Source organism: Uranotaenia lowii, chromosome 2 (assembly GCF_029784155.1).
Source record: "Uranotaenia lowii strain MFRU-FL chromosome 2, ASM2978415v1, whole genome shotgun sequence".
In the NCBI taxonomy this organism is placed as follows: Eukaryota; Metazoa; Arthropoda; class Insecta; order Diptera; family Culicidae; genus Uranotaenia; species Uranotaenia lowii.
In genome coordinates, this window is record NC_073692.1 from 270516903 (window position 1) to 270538908 (window position 22006).

Here is a 22006-nt window from a genome sequence, read left to right on the forward strand (position 1 = left end):
TGAATAACTCAAAATAAAGCCAAAGCTCAATGTTTACCCTGTTTTTTCGGTAATCATTGAAATCGTATTGCATGAAAACTTAAGTTTGGTTTATTTCTTATAAACAAATGATAAGTTTTTTATGAACGTGTAAACTACTGCAGACTCCGCCTCCCTCTATATAAGCGTGCTAACCTGCCTTTTTTTTAATTTGCTAAACAACAATGGACAGCCGTAATGTGAAAAACCGGTACGATAAATTGTGTCGATTTTGTATTTCGGAAAACGATTGTATCCCTATCTTCACTGGCGATTATGTGTTGAACAGTCAGCTATCGAAATGTGTAGATGTTCTCCTTACGAAAGTGGATGCGGATGATGGTCTACCGAATAACATTTGCTCAACTTGTCTGGCATGCATCGAGCAGTTTGTAGATTTTGAAACCGTCTGTAGTCGAAGTTACGAAATCTTGGAACGAATCAGGACAGAAAATTTAACTGAAAATCAGCATCTGCAAACCGACTTGGGTAAGTCTTTTATTGTGATTGGAGTAATTGATTTATAGGGTAATTTCAAGGATTGTATTTTTATGTATGTGTAATTTATCTTCCTTAACGTTTTTTTTCTTAAATTTCATCCAAATCCATTAGCCGTTAAAACGACTCAAGTTCAGGTGCAATTTTTGAATGTCCAAAAACTCGTAGACGATGAATGCAATGAAAGTTCTTCATCCAGTATTAAACACACAGTTGTTTCAAAAAATTTGGTTTCGCAAGATGAAACGTCGCCGGAGGAACCTCTCAAAATTGAAGCACTGGAAGAGGAAGCACACGATGATCAATACTCTCTATTGATGGAAAGCGATGAAGCAGAAGAACTTTGCAGCACCGATGAAGTAAACAGGAATCTTCCCACAAGAAGTCGCTTGGATTCTGTATCTAGCACTGATTTAAGCCAAATGGACAATGCACTAAATACAGATCCTGTAGGATTCGTGGATCGAGCCAATCGCAAAATTCCATTATTTGAATGCATTTTCTGTAAAAACACGTACAGAGGACGAAATACTTTGAAAAAACATTTAAGAATCCATTTTAATATTAAAAGTTATAAGTGTAGTCATTGCCCAAAGTCTTTTACCGATCGTAGTTCGTTGAGAATTCACGAAGGGCGACACTCTGGACGATCCTTTGAGTGTAGTTATTGTGGAAAGTCGTACTTCAGCTTAAATGAAATGCAGCAACATCAAACTATGCAGCATTTAGAACGCAAATTTGAATGTGAGACCTGCGGTAGAAAATTCCCAACGAGAACTGTTTTAAACGAACATTTCTTGGTACACAAGGATCTGAGACCTTTCAGATGTGACATTTGCGACGCAACGTTCAAGCGTAAACGTAATCTAATCAGACACACATCGCTACACGTGAATAAAGGATGTTTGAAAGGTCGATTGAACAAAAATAGCAGCGCAAAGTCACCAATTCATGCTCACGATGACATTGATTCATTAAGAACTACTTTTTGTCCTGTTTGTACCGAGTGGCGTGGTGAATTTGGTGATCTTTACGACCACCTGAATCGTTGTCATGATTCCGAAATGAAAAAAGCTCCTACCGGACCTCGTCAATGCCAAGAATGTGAAGATGGTCCATTTAACAGTTTGAAATCCTACATAGTTCATAGCTTAGTTCATCGACCTACATCTAATTTTGTCTGTGACGAGTGTGATAGAACATTCAACCTCGAGTATGTATGCCTTTTTGAACGTTCTTTTGCCATAATTAACAATTTTGTTACCTATATTATAGCTATTTTGCATCGATCCACGCATTGACCCATGGAAACCAAAACAGTACCTTTTTCTGTGATTCTGACGTTAACTGTCGGTTGGTATTTAGTGATAAACTACGTTTCGACCAGCATCGAAGAGATAAACACGCCGTTGAGATGTGACGTATAAGGTATTTTAGCTACATTATTTTGATGACAGTGTCCATTTATTTGCTATATCATATCGTTTTGAAACGTTCTTACATTTTCCGTATTCTATCTTTTTTTTATATTTGATTTTACCCTTTACTTTAAACTTACATATTGGGTATAAATAACCCGAAATGTTGTAGACTTTTCCTGGAATTTATCCTATCCTATTTGAAAAAGAAAACTGAAATTTTCATGAATTCCAAATAGTTTTTCCTTTTATTACATATTCTTTGTATCCTTTCAAACAACCATCAAGCTGATACCACACCAGATTGTCTTTCGGTGCATCATCACCATTTTCTTGATTATTGTCATCCGTTGGGAAGGAATTATTCTTAGCAGAGCCTTCCAAGCTCAATTGTTCGATTTGCTCACTGAAAACTTTCATTTCCTTACAGCATAGCGAATCGTTTGCCGTGCTAATGTTTTTAATTTGTATCAAATACTTCCGACAGTTAACCGGTGACTTATAGTCTTCCACAAGGTGCCAAGTCCTTTCGACATCTTCAGAGCTGACCCAGGAGCCTGGTTCACCCGACATTCCCACCATGACAAATGCGTTTGTAGGACCCGTTATTCTGCTACCGTTGGCTTGCAATTTCTCGCACAGTGTTAATTGCATGGCCAGAATTTTCAATGCTGCTTCCAATCTCTGGCGATGATGCTGAGGATAGTGATTCCTATCAATCTTCGGCATTTTAATCGTAAATATTTCCTTGGCAGTGTAGATGGTTGACCCAAATATGAATTTCATTTGTAAAATTTGATGTACTTGTTCTATTAATTGAGTTGAATTCTAAAATAAGGGAACCATGTTTAGTGAATATAAATTAAACCAAAACCACGCAAAGGTTTACCGTGAAAACATCCTTAATGTTCTGAAGGGACTTTTTGGCTAAATCTCGCTGCTTTATCAGTTGATAATTATTCCAACTCATAGTTTCGTTGTCATCTTGTGATTCCTGATCTGTCATTTTGGTTATCAGAGTTCTGAACGTCTCGTAGGCGAACGGAATTTGATTTCGCTGATACAACAGATTCTCGATTATTACCTGTAGTATTCTCGAGCAGGATTCACTAGTCACAACGTCCAAATGTAACGGTATTTCCAATTCTAGCTCTTGGGCGCTTTTCATTTTTAATTATTAGCTAATGTTCCTTTAATGTATTTTCAGCTGATTATAAAAAGCAAAACTTAACTATAGTTATTCAAATTTATAAAACAGTTAAAATGCTACGCGATGATACTGTTGAATTTTAAATAAATAGGTAATCTCCGTTTACACTCACTCGCTCAACATCAAGCCAAGAATGAGTTTACACGCTTAACTTCTTTTATGTAACAGATGCTCAAAAATAAACATTCAGAAGTTTACCTAGATTTATTCATTTTATGAGTATTTTCATTGAAAAAAACCTGAGATTATTTTTAAAAAAACTAGCTGACCTGGAAAACTTTTTTTTTCATTTTTAACCTAATAAATCGTTATAAATGTTTAACTTTATCTACACGTCCTTAACTTCTTCGTGCTCGTGAACCAATTTTTATGAAAATACCCTTCAAAAATTTCGAGTTGTGTCCAATTTTTAGTTTATTTTATATGGGAGCCACCCTTCCATAAAAGTAAGATATTTGAAAGTATTATAAAAATCTCTGACCCGAAAAACCCTTGGATACCAAATTTAACTCCGTCCCGACCGTCCGTATTTACGTGATGATGTTACAAATAAGACGCCTTCATTTTTATATAAAAGATAAGCAATTAGTTATTTATAAAAACATTTTTTGTACAGGTAATTATATAGTTACTAGGTTTATAAATAGCTTACTGCTATTTTTTTCAAACAGTCAACCGGACATCCTCTCTTTGTTGTACGGTATTCATTAATTCTTCCATATTACGCTGTTCACCCGCTCAGTCTCGCCGTTCAAGTGTAAGCAGATGGTTGCAAAAAATAACAACTAGAAACCATTCGTCAAATATATATATCGTGCCGTTTGCCAATTTTTCATGAGAAGAGATTTCACTTCCGGTTTCTCGACGCACCTTCTAAGTGAACTTACACGTGAACTGTTACGAACGATCTAGTACCATTGTTCCGAGCAACCTACTAACGTCTCCAGAGAGTTGAATTCTTCCTTCTGTGATGGCCACAAGATTGGAAGTGACATCGGAGCTCTATGCCGAAACCGATTTCGCAACGACCAACACAGATAGTGGAAGTAAGTGCTATTTTGAGATATTTAATTTGCCAATTTAGCATAGCCAACAGAAACATAAAACGACGATGCGTTATTTTTTTCCATATCTTCTTCCCCCTGCGCATTCTCAGCTAGCATATCTAAATTTACATTCGTCTATCCGGCAATGACGAGAAGGGACAGTGCCAGAAATTCCATTAACAACGGATCTGACTCTGATAGTAGCGAGCAATCTGCTTCAAGCCAAGTGAATGTGGAATCAACAAAGAGTGCGTCCAATGATGTGAAGGCAATAAGTTATGACGCTGATGGAGACGCCGTGGTCGAACGAAAACGGAAAGGCCTAGTGCAAATCGGTAGGTAGGAGCTATTTTTTTCAGATAAACGATAAACTAGCTGAACTGGGAAAATAGGCGCGCAAATTTTTCGTAACGCATTGTTTAAAGCCTAGTCCACACTAGGCAACATGAACTGCGATTTTTGTTATGAGACGAACTTTGTTGTCTGTTGTTGTTGTTGGAAATCTGAGACGGTCTCAGTGTCTCCCGAAGAAAATGGGAGACGAAGTTTGAAGAAATTCAAACCGACTTCAAAGAGTTGAAAGTCCAGAATGAGAGCCTTAAAAGCGAAGTATCCGATTTGAAAAATTCTCAATCATCTCTTACGAATAAAGTTAATAAGTTGGAATCTAATCTGAATAAAATCAATAAAGAATCTATTTCTAAAAATGCTATGTTTTTTGGAGTTCCGTCTTACAATAACGAAAATATAAGCGAACTAGTTAGCAAAATATGTAACACCATTGGATTTGACCTTAAATTGGACCAGCTTGAAAACATCACACGACTTTATTCTTCAAAAAATATTGCTGATCGCCTGGCCCCGATCAAAATAGTGTTCAAGGACATCGCTGTTAAAGAAGCTTTATTCCTTAAGAAAAAGGCTTTTGGAAAACTGAATTCCTCCACCGTATTGCAAGAGTGGTACCTATATTCAAATCAGGAGACAGCCTTGACGTCAATAACTACCGTCCGATTTCCACTTTAAGCGTTTTTAACAAAGTGTTCGAAAAAATGTTAATCAACAGAATCAATAAATTTTTGGAGGAGAACAACCTCATTTATAATCTACAATATGGATTTAGAGCAGGGTCTAGCACCTTAATAGCAACCTGTGAACTAATGGACACAATCATAGAAAATATTGACTCGAAAAAACTAGTAGGAGCCTTGTTTCTAGATCTGAAGAAGGCGTTTGATACCTTGAACCACGATATTCTGTTGCGTAAACTTGAATTTTATGGGATTAGGGGAATTGCGAATGATGTCATTCGTAGTTACTTAACAGGTAGGAAACAATACGTTTCTATTGGTAGCACTTATAGTTCACTAAGAGATATGGACACTGGAGTCCCTCAAGGGAGTAATATTGGCCCTTTGCTTTTCTTACTTTATGTGAACGATGTACAAAAACTTCCTCTACATGGTGTTCCAAGGCTTTTTGCAGATGACACTGCACTTTTTTATCCAGCAAACAGTCCCTTGCATATCGTTAGTCAAATTGAAGATGATCTTAAAGTTCTCTTGAAATATTTTAATGCACATTTGCTTACCTTAAATTTCTCAAAAACAAAATATATGATAATACATTCTTCACGAAAAATCGTCCCTTCTCACGGAGATCCAGTAGTCGTTAACAATGTTATTGAGAAAGTGACAAATTTTAAATATCTTGGGCTTCTAATAGATGAAACCTTATCTTGGAAAAATCATATCATGCATTTGGAGAGTAAGATTTCTTCCCTTTGTGGAATTCTCTGGCGGATTAAGCAATTTGTACCGCGTCACATTTTATTAAAATTTTATTACGCCTTTATACATTCTCTATTCAATTACTTGATTGCGCTATGGGGACGCGCCTCGATATCACTACTAACACGCCTTCAAACATTGCAAAATCGTTGCCTGAAAATTATATTTAGCCTTCCCATATTGTTTCCAACTAACCAGCTTTATTCTAATATATCCCATAATATTTTACCCCTTTTTAAAATGTGTGATTTGCAAACCCTTCTTTTTGTATTTGATAATATACATTCCACAACGAATAGGAACATAAATTTCACAATCGGAGAACGACTGCACAATACTCGTCAATCGCGTCATCTTCAACGAAGCATATCAACAACCAATCTTGGTCAATGTAGAATTTCCTTCATTGGGCCTACGAAATACAACACATTGCCTAATGAGTTAAAAAATATAAACAATCGACTTGCCTTTAAATCCAAATTGAAACACTATCTCAAAGGAATTAATGTTCGATAACTATCAAACATCATATCAGTAATCGTAATTTTCTTTTTTTTCTTTTTTACCTTATTTTTTTTTTAATTTAACTTTAAGACAGCCTTAGTTTAATGTTAGTATAGCCTTATTTTAAGTTAATCATAATCTAGTAAATTTTTGTTTTGTTCTGTGAATCTCTTAAAAGGATATTTTTCCACTGAGATTCACATGTTATCGTTAATATAGTATTTATTCTCGTACATTCTCTCGCATCTAGCTTACATGAAAAAAAAATTGGTTCCCAGCATGAGTAGAGTTTTGTTCGCGTTTGTTATTGGTTTTGTGCTGTCGACATGCTGGGAACAGAAGCGTCCATTTCCAGGGGACTCAAATGAGTTTCTTGGTGTGGGGGAGTGTGGCGGGCAATTTCAAGGTAAAAAAAAAAAAAAAAAAAAAAAAGTAATAGGATATCTCCATTGGCCGCGACTCTTTCTCCCTCTCCGGCTAGGAAGTTTGTCCAGGTTCTCTTGTCTCGTCTACAAGCTCGTTTAACTCAATTCCGACTTTCGCCTTTCTCCGATCATCGACCATCCTCCAAGTTTCATCCGACATCCAATCATTACTCCTTTTCCACACACTTTACCGAGAGTACCATGGCTCGTCATGATAAAGGGGGATGGGGAAAGAGCGATCCACCGATCACCATGTTGTTGTTGCCACAAAATTCTACAAACAGCTCTCCGTTTTCGCTCATCTGTCCTAGGCCATGGCGCCCCATGATGCGCTCAAGGTCTTGATTGTCGGAGCCAATCTTTGCGTTGAAGTCGCCCAAATGGATTTGAATGTCACCCTTTTGAATTCTCTCTACCACGCTGTTCAGTTGACTGTAAAACTGCTCTTTCTCCTGCAAATCGGCAACGTTTGTTGGCGCATAACACTGGACAAGGTTTCTAACCATTCGTATCGCACCACTCGTATCAAACAGTCGCGTTTTCAAACGTCCCGATTTTCGCGAATTAAAAGTGAGTGTGATCTCGTCCAGTAAATCCGGGTATTTGTGCCGTTCGGACGGTTACAGCGGTGTTTTGTTCCGTGACATTCGTTTCCTGCCAAAATCAGGTCAAGAAGATTAATCCCAGCTCAAAGAAGGGTCGATCAATCGCCACGAGGTCCGCCGCCATTGTTTGGCGAACCAAGTGCTTCATTATCATCATCATCATCATCGAATTGGTCGTTCTCGTCCGAGACCTAGTCGAGACGTTGCGGTCATCTTTAACCAACGAGGAGGGGCCAGCGCTCGTTTGGTTGGGTTCTTCGGTTGACGTCATCCTTGAGGATCAACGCAGAACCACGTGGTTGGATCAGTCCATATACACTGGAAGAAATATTATTCCAAAAAGTGCTAAAATAATTTGTAAGTTCTTTTTTATTTCATTTTTCACTTTCTCTTTTTCTATCATATTTCCCTTTATATATATTTCGAAAATTCTGTGCTTCGCTTATATTTTGAACACGGAGGGCATTCGTGTTCCCGTTGAGAAATATGAGCGAAGGCGGGGGATTATACCCTCCAACTGGGGATGATGCGGATGTCATCTATGAAGATGAGGAGCATCTGGAGGATTCGGCGAATGCTGGTCCTTCAGATGCAAATCGTTCTCGGATGGATGACAATGTCGATTCATCCCCAGTTGAGAGTAGAGTCACCCGGCTCCGACAATATACAGAGGGCTCATCTTCCTCTGGGCCATGGGTGGTTTTCATCCGGCCCAAAGCGAACGGTAAACAGCTTAATGTGGTTCAGATCACCAAAGATCTGGCGAGGTGGCCCTCTGTAACCAGTGTTACGAAACTGCGTCCGAACAAGCTGCGCGTTGTTGTGGCTAACTGGAAAGCCGCAAATGAGATTGTGGCCAGCAAATTCGTAAACCTAGAGTATCACGTCTATATCCCGTCTCGAAACGTAGAGATCGAGGGCGTGATCACTGAAATGAGCCTACAGGCGGAGTACGTTAAATCCAACGGCGTTGGTAAGTTTAGGAGCCTTGATTCGACTTCGGTCGATATCTTGGATTGTCGCCAACTCCAAACTGCCACCGTCGTGAATGGAGTTAAAAAGTACTCCCCTTCGGCCTCATTTCGTGTGACCTTTGCGGGTACCGCCCTCCCTCACTACGTTTTGATTGACGGAGTTTTAAGATTACCCGTGCGACTCTTTGTGCCTCGCCCAATGGATTGCAAAAATTGCATTAAGTTGGGGCACACTGCGTCGCACTGCTGCAACAAGCCGCGGTGCCCCAAATGCGGGGAGAATCATGGGGATGGAGCGTGCTCAGCAATAGAACAGAAATGTGTCTATTGCGGGGGCTCACCTCATGAAATCTCTTCGTGTGAGGCATTTAAGAGTCGCTGGGATAACCAAAAGCGCTCTTTAAAGGAACGGTCAAGGCGGTCTTATGCCGCCATTTTAAAAGGCGCGGCGCCTCCGATCCAAACTCATTCGAGTAATATTTTTGCTGTATTGCCAGTTGACAATGTAGACACGGACACAGCCGACGAAGAACTTCCAGTTGTGTTTACTGCTAATTCCCGGAAACGTCCAAAACCAGCTCCTAAGAACACCAGAATCCCCAAAAAAATAGTCACGTTGAACCCTCCAGTCGTCGAAAGACAAAAAGCGCCAACTGTACAGAAAGAAAAACCATCTCCTCCTGGATTCCAAATGAATATTACACCTCAGTATAAACCCGAAGTAGCGGGAACTTCTAGTAGCTTCAACCCCAACGTAGTTTCACCAGAATCAACCTCCCAACCTGGACTTTTCAAGCTGTCGGATATTCTGAATGGGGTTTTTTCGTTTTTCAACGTATCAGAATCCATAAGAGGCATTGTAATCTCAATGCTTCCTATAGTAAAGACATTTTTAAAGCAATTGATGCAAACTTGGCCCCTCATTTCAGTGTTTATCTCTCTCGATGGCTAATTTATGCCCAGAGGTCGGAGATATCACTGTTTTACAGTGGAATTGTCGTAGTCTCATTCCTAAACTGGATCCGTTCAAATTTCTTATTCATGAAACTAGTTGCGATATTTTTGCCCTTTCTGAAACATGGCTTTCTTCTCAATCAAACATCACTTTCCACGATTTTAATATTATCCGTTTGGATCGCAACGATTCTTGTGGAGGGGTGCTTTTGGGGATCAATAAGCGCCACTCCTTTTATAGAATCCACCTCCCTTTATCAGGAGGAATTGAAGCTGTTGCATGTCATACAACTATAAGAGGTAAGGACTTATGCGTTGTCAGTTTGTACTGGCCTCATAGAGTTGCAGTGGATCGAAGTCACCTAGAGGACCTATGCTCAGTGCTCCCTGAGCCAAGGTTGATCCTGGGTGACTTTAATTCACATGGAACTGTCTGGGGAGAACAAACTGACGATAGTCGTTCTACTCTTATTTATGACATTTGTGACAGTTTCAATTTAACAATTTTGAACACGGGTGAAAAAACACGGGTGCCTAAACCTCCTGCAAGACAAAGTGCAATTGACCTCTCACTCTGCTCAAATTCACTATCATTGGATTGCCAGTGGAAGGTAATCCCTGATCCCAATGGTAGTGACCACTTACCAATCAAAATTACAATCACCAATGGGGCCAGCACTTCAAATCAAACAAATATGGCATATGACCTTACAAGACACATCGATTGGAAAAAATATGCGGACACGATTACAACAACCATCAATTCTATGAATGTTTTACCTCCTTTGGAAGAGTATAACTTTCTCGCTTGTTTGATTCATGATAGTGCAGTTTGTGCTCAAACGAAACCCATCCCAGATTCATCTGTACGTCGAAGGCCTCCTAATCCATGGTGGGACAACCAGTGTTCCAAGCTTTATAAGGACAAATCAAAAGCATTCAAAGATTTTAGAAAACATGGAACCCTCGATCATTTTCAGACATATCTAACCCTTGAAAATCAATTCAAAAAATTGATTAAAGGGAAAAAACTGGCACATTGGCGTACATTCGTGGAGGGTTTATCACGAGAAACTTCCTTGAATACCTTGTGGAAAGTAGCACGAAACATGCGTAATCGATCTTCAACAAATGAAAGTGAGGAACATTCACATAGATGGATATTCAACTTTGCACGGAAAGTCTGTCCCGATTCCACACCGAACCAAAAAATTGTCCGGAATGTGTCCCTAGACAGGTGCGATCTGGATTCCAGCTTTTCGATGGTTGAATTCTCACTTGCTCTCCTCTCTTGCAACAATTCAGCTCCGGGAATTGATAAAATCAAGTTTAACTTGTTGAAAAACCTTCCGGATGACGCAAAATTTCGCTTGTTAAATTTATTTAATCAATTCTTGGAGCACAACATTGTTCCCCAAGAGTGGAGACAAGTTAGAGTCATTGCTATCCAAAAGCCCGGAAAACCAGCGTCTGACCCCAACTCGTACCGTCCAATAGCGATGTTGTCTTGTATTCGGAAATTGATGGAGAAAATGATTTTGTTCCGATTGGATAAATGGATGGAAACAAATGGTCTCCTTTCAGATACTCAATTTGGGTTTCGAAGGGGCAAAGGAACAAACGATTGTCTTGCTTTGCTGTCTTCAGAGATACAAATGGCGTACGCAAACCGTGAGCAAATGGCTTCAGTGTTTCTAGACATAAAGGGAGCTTTTGATGCAGTCTCAATAGAGGTTTTGTCAGACAAGTTGCACTCCCGGGGTCTGCCTCCTTTGTTGAACAACATCTTATACAGCTTGCTTTGTGAGAAACATCTGAACTTTGCTCACGGAGATATTGCAATTAGAAGAACCTCCTACATGGGCCTCCCACAGGGTTCATGTTTGAGTCCACTTTTGTACAACTTTTACGTAAGTGACATCGACAGTTGTCTCTCTGAAGGCTGCACTCTAAGACAACTTGCAGATGATGGCGTAGTATCTGTAACAGGTAATACTGAGTCTCATCTGCACAGACCTTTACAAGATACTTTAGACAGATTGTCTTCCTGGGCTTTGGGGCTTGAGATTGAGTTTTCTCCACAGAAAACGGAAATGGTTGTTTTCACTAAGAAACGTAGACCTGCTCAACCTAGGCTTCAACTCCTAGGCAGGACGATCACTCAATCGAGGTGTTTTAAGTATCTTGGGGTTTGGTTTGATTCCAAGTGTACTTGGAGAGCCCACATTGAGTACCTGAAAGGAAAATGCCAACAAAGAATCAATTTTCTCCGATCAATCACTGGCACCTGGTGGGGAGCCCATCCAGAAGATCTTTTAAAATTGTATCGAACAACCATTCTCTCAGTGATGGAATATGGTAGCTTCTGTTTCCAGTCAGCTGCCAAATCTCACCTTATCAAACTTGAGCGTATCCAATACCGTTGTCTCCGCATTGCTCTGGGCTGTATGCCCTCAACGCATAACATGAGTCTCGAATTGTCTCCTGAGCCGATGTCCGCGAGTTCGAGCCCAAGAGTAAACATCGAACACAGTTGTACCGGATAAGTTTTTCAATAACGATCCGCCAACTGCAACGTTGATAAAGTCGCGAATGCCATAACGATGGTAAAACGACTATAATCGAAACAAAAAAAAAAAAAAAATGAGTCTCGAAGTTTTGGCAGGAATACTTCCTCTTAAAGATCGATTCAATTTACTATCACTCCGGTTCCTCATCAGGTGTGAGGTCATGAACCCATTGGTGATTGTGAATTTTGAATGGTTACTTGAGCAAAATCTTCAAACTAGATTTATGTCTATATACCATGTCCTCATGTCAATACAGGTAAACCCTTCTTCGTATTCTCCAACTCGTGTTTGTAGCCCAGACTACGATCATTCTTCTGTCCAGTTTGATTTGTCTATGCAGCAGGAAATTCGTGGAATTCCGGTCTCGCATCGTCCTCTTCTGATTCCAAGAATTTTCGAAGCTGAATATAGACACGTCGATGCTGATAAAATGTACTTTACCGATGGATCACTTATAGAGGAAACAACAGGATTTGGAGTGTTCAACGAAATATATAGCGCCTCTCACAGTCTTCAGTCACCATGCTCTGTATATGTAGCGGAGTTAGCAGCTATTCATTGGGCTTTGGACAGTGTCGCTTCACGGCCAGCAGAACACTACTATATTGCAGTGTTCCGAAAATCACTCGGAAAAAACGCTCATGATTGGTTTCTAGTTCGAAACATTCAAAGCCGATTGCTGCTGCCTGTTGTTCCCTAGAGAATCGGCAGAGCGACAATGCGAAGTCAATGCAAACAAGATTCAAAAGCGAGAGCGGATTCGCATCTAAGTCGATCTCTCAAGCTCACTACCTGTTGTATCAGAAGTGATTGAGACACTTACTGATACAAGATCCAATTCGAAAATCCACTCACTCACTCACTCAAACTCAATCAATGCGGCCTTGCATCGGTTCATACTGCCTGCGTACTTTCTGGAAAAGCGGCAGATACATATGTTCATACATCCTGCCTGCGTGTTTGAATGGCTATTTTGGTCCTCCCCAACAACAGCAACAACAAAGCAAGATGTATCAGGCAGACAGCATTCGATCATCGATCAGTAAACAAGTGAGTGAGTGAGTGATTGAGCAAGAAAAGTTATTGACTGAAAGAAGAAACTGAAAATCAGGTAGCTCCTCACTCGGTTGAGAATTCCAACTGGAGAAGAAACGTCTCTCTTTCAAATTTTATTTCTTTGATTCTCGGAGTAGCGCTGTCGAACACAATCTTTGCCCCGCTGGGAGACAAACCAACTGACAATTTAGGTTTTGTTTTCGCTGTTGAAAACGTTTCAGTGTCTCTCATGAGAATTGAGTGATTTTCGGAACACTGCTATATTGTAACGGATAGTCTGAGCTCTGTTGAAGCAATCCATTCGATAAAACCGGGAAAGCACTCGCCGTACTTCCTCGAGAAGATACGTAATAATTTGAGTGCTTTATCAAAACGTCGCTTTACCATTACCTTTGTTTGGGTTCCCTCTCATTGCTCGATAATGGGCAATGAGAAGGCAGACTCTCTGGCAAAGGTGGGGGCGATGGAAGGCGACACGTATCCACGTGAAATCGTCTTCAGCGAATTTTACTATTTGGTTCGAAGAAACTCTCTTGTCAACTGGCAGCGCAAATGGGACGAGGATGAGTTGGGTCGGTGGCTCCACTCGATTATCCCAAAGGTAAGCCTTAAACCATGGTTTAATAGATTGGACTTGAGTCGGGATTTTATTCGTATATTTTCCCGTCTCATGTCGAATCATTATTCCTCAGACGCGGTACTCTATCGTTTTGATATTGCTGGCAGCAATCTATGTGCTTGCGGCCAAGGTTACCATGACATCGAGCATATTGTTTGGTCGTGCGAGGACCATCTTGTCGCCAGAACGAATTTCATAGACTCCCTTAGGGCCCGAGGAAAACCACCCTATGTTCCAGTGAGAGATGTGCTGGCTGTGATAGACTTGGACTACATGTTCGAAATATATCTTTTCCTAAAAGCTATTGATCTTCGTCTATAGTTCTTTTTATTTTCACATTTCCCTTTCTATCTTCTATCTTTTCTTCAAAAAGTGAACTAGATATAAGCACACAATTGTAATCCAAAATGAGTTTGGCTCCTTAAAGCCTAAAGGTATGAGCCGTTTCAAATAAAGAATTTACAAAAAAAAAAAAAAAAGGTTTCTAACCCGTGTTCTGAATCTGGTTACGATTATTCTTTCGTTTGTTGGTTCCCATCTAATGAGGGCCGCGTAGGCCTGCGGGCTTAACAGGAAACCAACTCCTCGTTCCCGAGCAGCATGTTCTCCTCGTATGCCAGAGTAAAGCAGGACTTGTCCGGATTGTGTCTTGTGTTCTCCAGTATTAGGCCAACGGATTTCGCTCAGTCCCAGAATTTCAAGCTTGAGGCGGCTAGCCTCTCTAGCAAGTTGTTCCAGTTTGCCTTGTTGGGCAAGGGTTAAAACGTTCCAAGTTCCAATTCGTGTCCGTGTTTTCATGCTAAAAGTCGTCGCCAAAGTTCCAGGTCGGTAATTTCTTTCGGATTCCGTAACAATTTCAAGTCGGGAACAGTAGGTTGTTAGCCTAAAGTCCCTATCCCGCGATGGGGCTGCCATCTTGGACCTAGCTGGCGGGAGCCGCATTTCATAAATTCAGCCGCTCGCTGCGAGACAGACGCTGTTTGAGCCGCCCCTGACCTGGAGAACAGACGCGTGCGGCCACCTTCTCAGTCTGCATGCGACCAAAGCATCCACCGGGGTTGGGTACCCGATCTTCGCTTAGGTTACTCGCATCCCAGCCGGTACCACGGAGAGGTAGAGATAGGAGTTGTGAATAAGAGGTGATATGACCACTATGGGGTCTCGTGTTGCACATTATCCACCATTTACCAGCCATGGTTATATGAGATACAGAGAAAATAGAAGTCGATTACAAAACAAGTACGGATATCAAAATTGTAAAAAACAAGCAAATATTCATTTGTAAGCGGATAATTTAGAAGAAAAATTTTACAAGAGTTCACATTTAGCTATAGTGTTTTAACCAATCTTGGAAAATAATTACATATTGTAGACATTTAAACATTGAAGTTATTATCGTTGGCAGAACATCAAAAGTCGACTCAACTGGATCTGGTCGGATTACAGATATGGCGTGGTGCACTTCTTCTGGCAGATTATATTTTGCATAATGAAAAAAAGTTCAAGAATAAAAAAATCCTCGAACTAGGTTCCGGAGTAGGATTGACCAGTATAGTGGCCAGCATGTACGCCAGGGAAGTTCTATGTACAGGTAATTGGTCTTATGTACTCCATGACAGTAGAAGTTATTGTTTTTTTTTTATTTTATCGTTGTTATTACAGATATCGATGTCGGTGGCATACTAGAGTTAATACGCTTGAATGTAAATCGTAATCTGCATCTGAAAAGTGTTGCCTGTAAGGTCGAAGTCACCGAGCTCGATTTCAAGGTCAACTATGACGATTACCCCGAAAAGCTTAAAAATCAACTCAAAGATGTGGATTTTGTCATAGCAGCTGATGGTAAATTTTGGTGTAACTATTCTATTAGTGAATCTACATAAGCGTTGATGTGGTCTAGTGGATGGGCTGGCGCGAGTCTGGTAACCCAGGCGTACTGGGTTAGATTCCCGGTATCGGCAAGAAAAACTTTTGGGTTCGAATCCCATAAGTTGCCGACGAAATGCTTGGGCAGTAAGTAGAGGCCAGTCTCGAACCCACCCTTGTCCTTCCTCCAACTGGTATCAGGAGGGGTTGGTTTGTTATCTTGATCTGCATTCTGTCCATATCCAGCCGGAATGGATATAATGAAGTGCATGATGGTCTAACTAACGTCTCATGATCGCTTACTATTCTACGCTGCCTACTCTAAACTTTAAAATTTCCTTCTCCAAAAACTATCTCTAATTTTCATTTCCAGCGTCAGCTCCCCGAGCTATTTAAACGCCAAAAAAAAAACTATTCTATTAGAGAAGCGACGTCTGGAACACAAAATTCCAATCGATACTAAAATCGTTTCCAATCGATCCGAGCTCTTGCCGTGGAGCTTTTTAACTTTCTAATTAACAACTCAACCAAGGAGAATATTGTGATTGTTATTGTAGTTCAAGCAAATAATTTTAAAGCTATAGTCATATAAATTTATGATGAGTAGCAATTTTTTTCACTGCTCTGGGGGTTCGTGTTCGTAGTTAGATAGCTATGTATATGTTTGTTAACAAAATTCAAGTCATTCGTACCGTTTATCGCGATTCACTGGGCATCAAATTCAATATTGTTTTGTTGGATTTATTGAGCGTTCACTTTAGAACTTGAACGTTGAGCCACAGTGCTTAAGTTTTTTTTTTCAAGCTTTCGGCGATGTCGCCAGATATTTTATTTTAAGAGGGATCAGATGTCACTTTTCTTATATGGAGGTTCACTAGTTACTATATGTAGAACCTACATTGTTGCATAGCACATATTTTTTTCTGCGATTTTCATTTTTTTATTTGATTCATCCCGATGCTTTAGTACATAATAGTTAATGAATTTATAAACGGCAAATCAGTCCAGTTTCTTACAAAAATTTATTTTAATCCTACGTTTCGGTGTCGTATAACACCTTTATCAGGGATCAAAATGGTCAATCTTATTGTGCTTTAGTAAGAGCGTATTGTCCTGTCTATTTTATGTTGGATTCCAATAATTAAATTTAAAATTTCAATTTTTCTACACACAAAACACTTATCAGTATGGGAGAGTGGGGAACCATGGGCCACTTTTTTTCTTTGTTTCATAACTTCTTTGCTATAAAACATAAAATGAAAATAAAAAATGGTATGGTTTTCTACATTTTTAAAGTATCATTAGGCAATTTTTATAAATTTTCAATATGTTATTTTTCCCAAATTCTGAGTGTTTAAAAAAAGGCATTTTTTTGAAATTTGGAAAAATGGTGGGGAATCCTGGGCCACCAATTACAAATTGACCAAATAACATTTAAACTTTATCAGTTGACCCATAACTGTAATTTAAAAATTCATTTCGCTGTTGTAAAGCAATTTCAAATGATTAGGGAGTTGTGTATGATAGAATAAATTCAAAAACCTGGCTTGGAAAAATTGCTTATATAGGATGGAAAAAATATTTTTAAAAGCTCTTCATTTAGCATAAGAAAACTTTACAGGTAAGAAAAGCGTATTTAAGTACTGAATGTGTATAAAAACATAAAAATATAGGCGGTTTAAGATGTGTGGCCCACGATTCCCCACAAGCTATGATTTTCAAATTGTTTGCGTTTGTGTGACTTATTAATGTTTCAACAAAAATTCTTTTTCCACGTGAAAGATCATGACAAAACTAAGAATGTAAGCGTTTGAGCATATTTTTGCAATGAACTTCAGGTTCCCCAGCGATGCAATTGCCGGGAGCTTTTTTATTTATGTTAGTTATTTTTTCAACTTTTTAAAACTTGATGAATAAAAGAAGCATATGGTACGTATTTAAGTCAACAACATACAGAAAAATATGCTTACGCAAAGCAACAACAATGGCAGTTGGATTGAGATTTTTATATCAACACACATCTGAGATATTAAAAGTGACCCACGTTTCCCCAAGGCCCACGTTACCCCACTCTCCCCTACTTTTAGGCGGTACACGGAAAATAATCAAAAGGTAAAATATACCTTTTTGCGAGGTGATTTTTTTCCACCCCTCTTTCGAGGTAAATTTTACCTTTTTTTCATTCACCTAGCAAAAAGGTAAATATTACCTTTTTTCAATTCACCTGGCAAAAAGGTAAATTTTACCATTTTCGCATTCACCTAGAAAAATAGTAAATAATACCGTTTTCCCATTCACTGATTTAAAAGGTAAATGCTATTTGGTTTGGTTGGTTTCTTAAAAAAAAAAATGAAAACAAAATTCATTCAAATATTTATATTTATTTGAAATAAATAGGGTCTATTCATTATATTTATTTTTGTAATGTATCACCGTGTTTAAAAAAATTATTGAGGTAAATTCAGCTTCACGTTCTTCCGCGCCATAATGCCGACTAATCCAGTCAGATCCGGCTTTTCCGAAATTATATCTGGAGGATGACGTGAAATATACCTCGAAGCTGGGCCGATCTGAAACAAAAGCATAGTATAAAGACGATAACCAGCACAACTAAATGATATCTAAGAAAAAACTTACCATTCTGTTCCGATTTTCTCATATTGGCACGAAACATAACTTCCCTTTTGAACGACAAAACAGCTTAACCTCAATAAACGCGGATTCGGCAAATAGTTACTTTTGTTAGATGAATTGTACCGTTTTGTTTAGCTCAATCCAGGTCAATTTCACCTCGCTACGTAGTAAGTTTTACCTTATTTGGATTTACCTTTTTTTTCTAGGTGAATTATACTTTTTTATTGAGCTCAATTCAGGTGAACTTCACCTCGCTACGAGGTAAGATTTACCTTTTTTGGATTCATCTTTTTTCTCGGTGAATTGTACCTTTTTTCCAACTTCGATTCAGGTAAATTTACCTCGCTGTGAGGTGAGTTTCACCTCGAAGAGTTAGAAGTTACCTTTTTGGCTTTCATGAGCGTTCACCTTTGCTAACTCGGTAAATTTTACCTTTTTATTATTTTCCGTGTATGATTGTTAACATCAACATAATATTCAATTATAAGGGCATCTGTATTCGTGGTCTATTCTTGGGTCTAATTTATACAAGAATTGAACCAAAGAAATTAGATCCGATCCAATGAAAATACTGACAACTGCACTCGTGTTCCTTTAACTGTCAAACGGTTTAGGGCATCTGTATTCGTGGTCTATTCTTGGGTCTAATTTATACAAGAATTGAACCAAAGAAATTAGATCCGATCCAATGAAAATACTGACAACTGCACTCGTGTTCCATCAACTGTCAAACGGTTTAGAACTGCGTCAAATTGGATCCAAATCGCATCAGTTTTGGATCAATCCTTATACCAGCTCTAAAAAAAGTTGAGTTGAAACTGGTATAATGGATCACCAATGCGGTTGCTCGGGTCGAAATTTGGGTCTAAACCGGCAGTTTGGACCACGGATACAGGTGCTCTTAGAACTGCGTCAAATTGGATCCAAATCTCATCAGTTTTGGATCAATCCTTATACCAGCTCTAAAAAAAGTTGGGTTGAAACTGGTATAATAGATCACCAGTGCGGTTGCTCGGGTCGAAATTTGGGTCTAAACCGGCTGTTTGGACCACGGATACAGGTGCTCTAAGCATTTTTTAAAGAGATATTTTCCTCATTCCTCCTCAATGTTCCATGCAATGGTTCTTAAAACCTTGGTCAGCCTATCCAAGACAAAATATGGGATTTTGATTGCTTGAGGCTTGAGTTGTTATCATTTTCACTAACCAATGGTTGCTCACGGTGCACTAGTAGCTTGCTTTCAATATTCAATAAGCTGTGTGCCATTCCGCTTATAGTTACCTATTTTTCCAGTGATTTACGACGACACCATAACTGAGGCCTTTGTTGTTACACTAGAACGACTATTGCTGGAACTGCCGAAACTAAAAACAGTCTACATAGCCCTGGAGAAGCGCTACGTTTTTACCATCGAAGATATGGATTCTGTTGCACCGAGCTACGAACATTTTCTTCGAGTGTTTCATAAACGAAATGCTCGATTTGGTTCTAACCGTTGGAAACTGATGCAAGTTGGGTTGAATTTCCCCCGTTACTTTGAATATGAAAAATTGAAAGATCTTGTTTTGCTCAAAATTTCAAACTAATAAAGTTTAAGAATGTTATAGATAAATATCACAAGCGGTAAAATTGTTTTTATCCGAAATGTCATTTGCAACCTTGCATTACCGTGAAAAATATTTATGATTTCTTTGTTTGATACGGCTTGTATGAAGGTTGATAGCTTTAAGGAAAAGGTAAATTTCTAACATGTAGGTAGTCCAAGTCTAGCACAACCAGTAAATCCCTCAGCCCGGTGGTAGTCTATTATTTAAATTCGTTCTGGAAACAAGATGGATCTCACATACAAAATATGCTTGCTAATTTCGTTGAAGTTTTTGAAGCTGATAAATTAAAATTGTTTGATTAATGGTTGTCCTAAAAATAGCTTAAACAACAGATTTCGATTTTGGGTAGTTCCCATGGACCGAGCAACATTTCTAGCGTAACGTTTCAAAAGGGCGAAACTGACAAATGTAAAAAAATCGAGTAAACGGCCATTCCGGATGTAAGCAATTGCACTTCACCTAATAAACGCGGTTTCACCTTAAAATCATTTAAAACTCTCAAAAAATTGATAAAATTCAATTGTGCGAAACTTCCTGTTGATGCATTGTAACAAAAAAAAATTGGCTTTCGGTGCCCCGAATGAATAGAGTCGCAAACTGATAATTTAGTTTTATATTGTCCCATTTTTTTTTATTTTTACCCCCACTAAAATAAGCAAGAAACGACTTACGCACTTTTGATTGTTGTCATACGTCCACTACACCGTGTCATGCCTAGCAACACTGTGGGGCCCTTCCAGAACGATCATGAGGCAAATCCAGTGGGAAATGTCCTTCCGGTTTCGTGATGTGCTGATGAATGTGGTTGATGGCTGGATGAGAAACCTCGCTGTGCTCCTAGAAGTTGACGATTCGAGGAGCGACGAACGCTAATGGGTCTTGCAGCGATGTGCCAACCGATAATGCCGGAACCCCCTTCCGAGAAGGCCGAGTTCCCCCACTCCGTTTCTTGAGTGCATAATTCCGCCGTACTCACTTCCCAGTTCCCGCAAACACGTCGAGAAAACCGTCGTTTCTTCTCGTGGCTTGTTGCTGCCAGTGTTGGTAAATTTCGCCCGTCACGCTTGACCCGACTAGTTTTGTTTCATCAAACGACGGGCACTGTTCTCAATTGACGGAGCCTCCCTTTTCGCATGACGGATAAAGCACGACAACAATCAACATTTCTCCATCATCGACTGGCGAAGCTCCTACACATGGTCAACATTTCTCCTGAGAGTGACTGGTAAATCTCATCACACTTCGATCGGCTTCTGACGGCAGGTACAACTAATTGAACGACTTGCTGGCAGAGAGCAACAATAGCAATAAAAAACTGAAAACGAGCTTGCTGGCAGGAGCAACAATAATAATAAATGCGTTTCTTTTTCGTCTTCGGTCGTCTTCGGCTTGCTGGCAGGAGTAACAATAATAATAAATGCGTTTCTTTTTCGTCTTCAGCTCGGTCGACGACTCGTTCGAATGCGATTGGTAAATGCTGACTATGGAATTTTTTCAGCTTCAAACGACTGGGGGTTGAATGACTGGCAAACGAAGTGACTGGTCGTTAAGGAACAGTCAATTGATTTTGACGGACCAAGAGGCTTCACAGTCACAGCTTCACGCCTCATGACGATGAGTTTTGCCAAGCCTGGTTGCTGCCCTGCAGCGGGAGGCACATGGCAAATACAGAAGCTGCACCGGTTGCTGGATTCCGAACCGATTAGTGGACGAAATCCATCGGCGACAGACGACGCAATTCGATAGCTTTCTTTTCGGTTCGCTTTCTACAGCCTCGCCGCTACTCCTTCCGTCTCCGCTGAATCCGTCGTCGAATGGATTCACCTACGTGTCCCGAGCGTACGTGATGATGAGAGAGTGCCAATGCTATGACAAAAGCCGGAGGGTGGCCAAGATGTTCTTTTGTCACGTGTAGCTACCTGGGGGTGATTCCTCGGAACGAACGACCATCTTACCCGGCTCTTACGAAGCAGTATTCGCGGGAGATAAAAAAGGGGTCCTGCGGAACAGGAAATTTATGGTCAACAATGGCCAATTTAGCATGTGTGGTAGGCCACGACCACACGACCAATCAGCAGCCACTAGAATGCCACAGCATTCTATTATCGCGCTACGAGTACCTGCTGGTATAAATACCACCCCCTGTGTGAAAACTCATTAATTCAGTTGTCGCACTTGCTTTAATAAACATCTACTCTAGTTTAGTATTTGC

At 39.8% G+C, this 22006-nt stretch overlaps 4 protein-coding genes across 5 annotated transcripts; 2 read left to right on the forward strand and 2 right to left on the reverse strand.

Moving 5' to 3' along the window:
• Window positions 1-188: 188 nt before the first annotated feature.
• Window positions 189-2076, forward strand: LOC129741007 (zinc finger protein 260-like). Its single transcript, XM_055732699.1, has 3 exons — window positions 189-507; window positions 631-1729; window positions 1792-2076. Exons 1-3 carry the CDS (start codon window positions 204-206, stop codon window positions 1934-1936), a joined length of 1548 nt encoding a protein of 515 aa, XP_055588674.1. The 5' UTR covers window positions 189-203; the 3' UTR covers window positions 1937-2076.
• Window positions 1759-4711, reverse strand: LOC129741012 (uncharacterized). Its single transcript, XM_055732709.1, has 2 exons — window positions 2824-4711; window positions 1759-2762 (listed from the first exon to the last, which is right to left on the reverse strand). The coding sequence occupies exons 1-2, from the start codon at window positions 3100-3102 to the stop codon at window positions 2157-2159; spliced, it is 885 nt and encodes a 294-aa protein (XP_055588684.1). The 5' UTR covers window positions 3103-4711; the 3' UTR covers window positions 1759-2156.
• Window positions 3611-19789, forward strand: LOC129741009 (methyltransferase-like protein 22). Of its 2 annotated transcripts, XM_055732703.1 has the most exons (6): window positions 3611-3760; window positions 3887-4190; window positions 4301-4525; window positions 15093-15278; window positions 15350-15529; window positions 19481-19789. In XM_055732703.1, the coding sequence occupies exons 2-6, from the start codon at window positions 4115-4117 to the stop codon at window positions 19771-19773; spliced, it is 960 nt and encodes a 319-aa protein (XP_055588678.1). In that variant the 5' UTR covers window positions 3611-3760; window positions 3887-4114; the 3' UTR covers window positions 19774-19789. The 2 variants fall into 2 exon arrangements, with proteins under 2 accessions (XP_055588678.1, XP_055588677.1); XM_055732702.1 differs by having other exon boundaries at window positions 3759-4190.
• On the reverse strand, window positions 6929-16031 carry LOC129741013 (craniofacial development protein 2-like). The gene is made up of 2 exons (XM_055732710.1): window positions 14168-16031; window positions 6929-7403 (listed from the first exon to the last, which is right to left on the reverse strand). Exons 1-2 carry the CDS (start codon window positions 14627-14629, stop codon window positions 7119-7121), a joined length of 747 nt encoding a protein of 248 aa, XP_055588685.1. The 5' UTR covers window positions 14630-16031; the 3' UTR covers window positions 6929-7118.
• Window positions 19790-22006: the final 2217 nt, after the last annotated feature.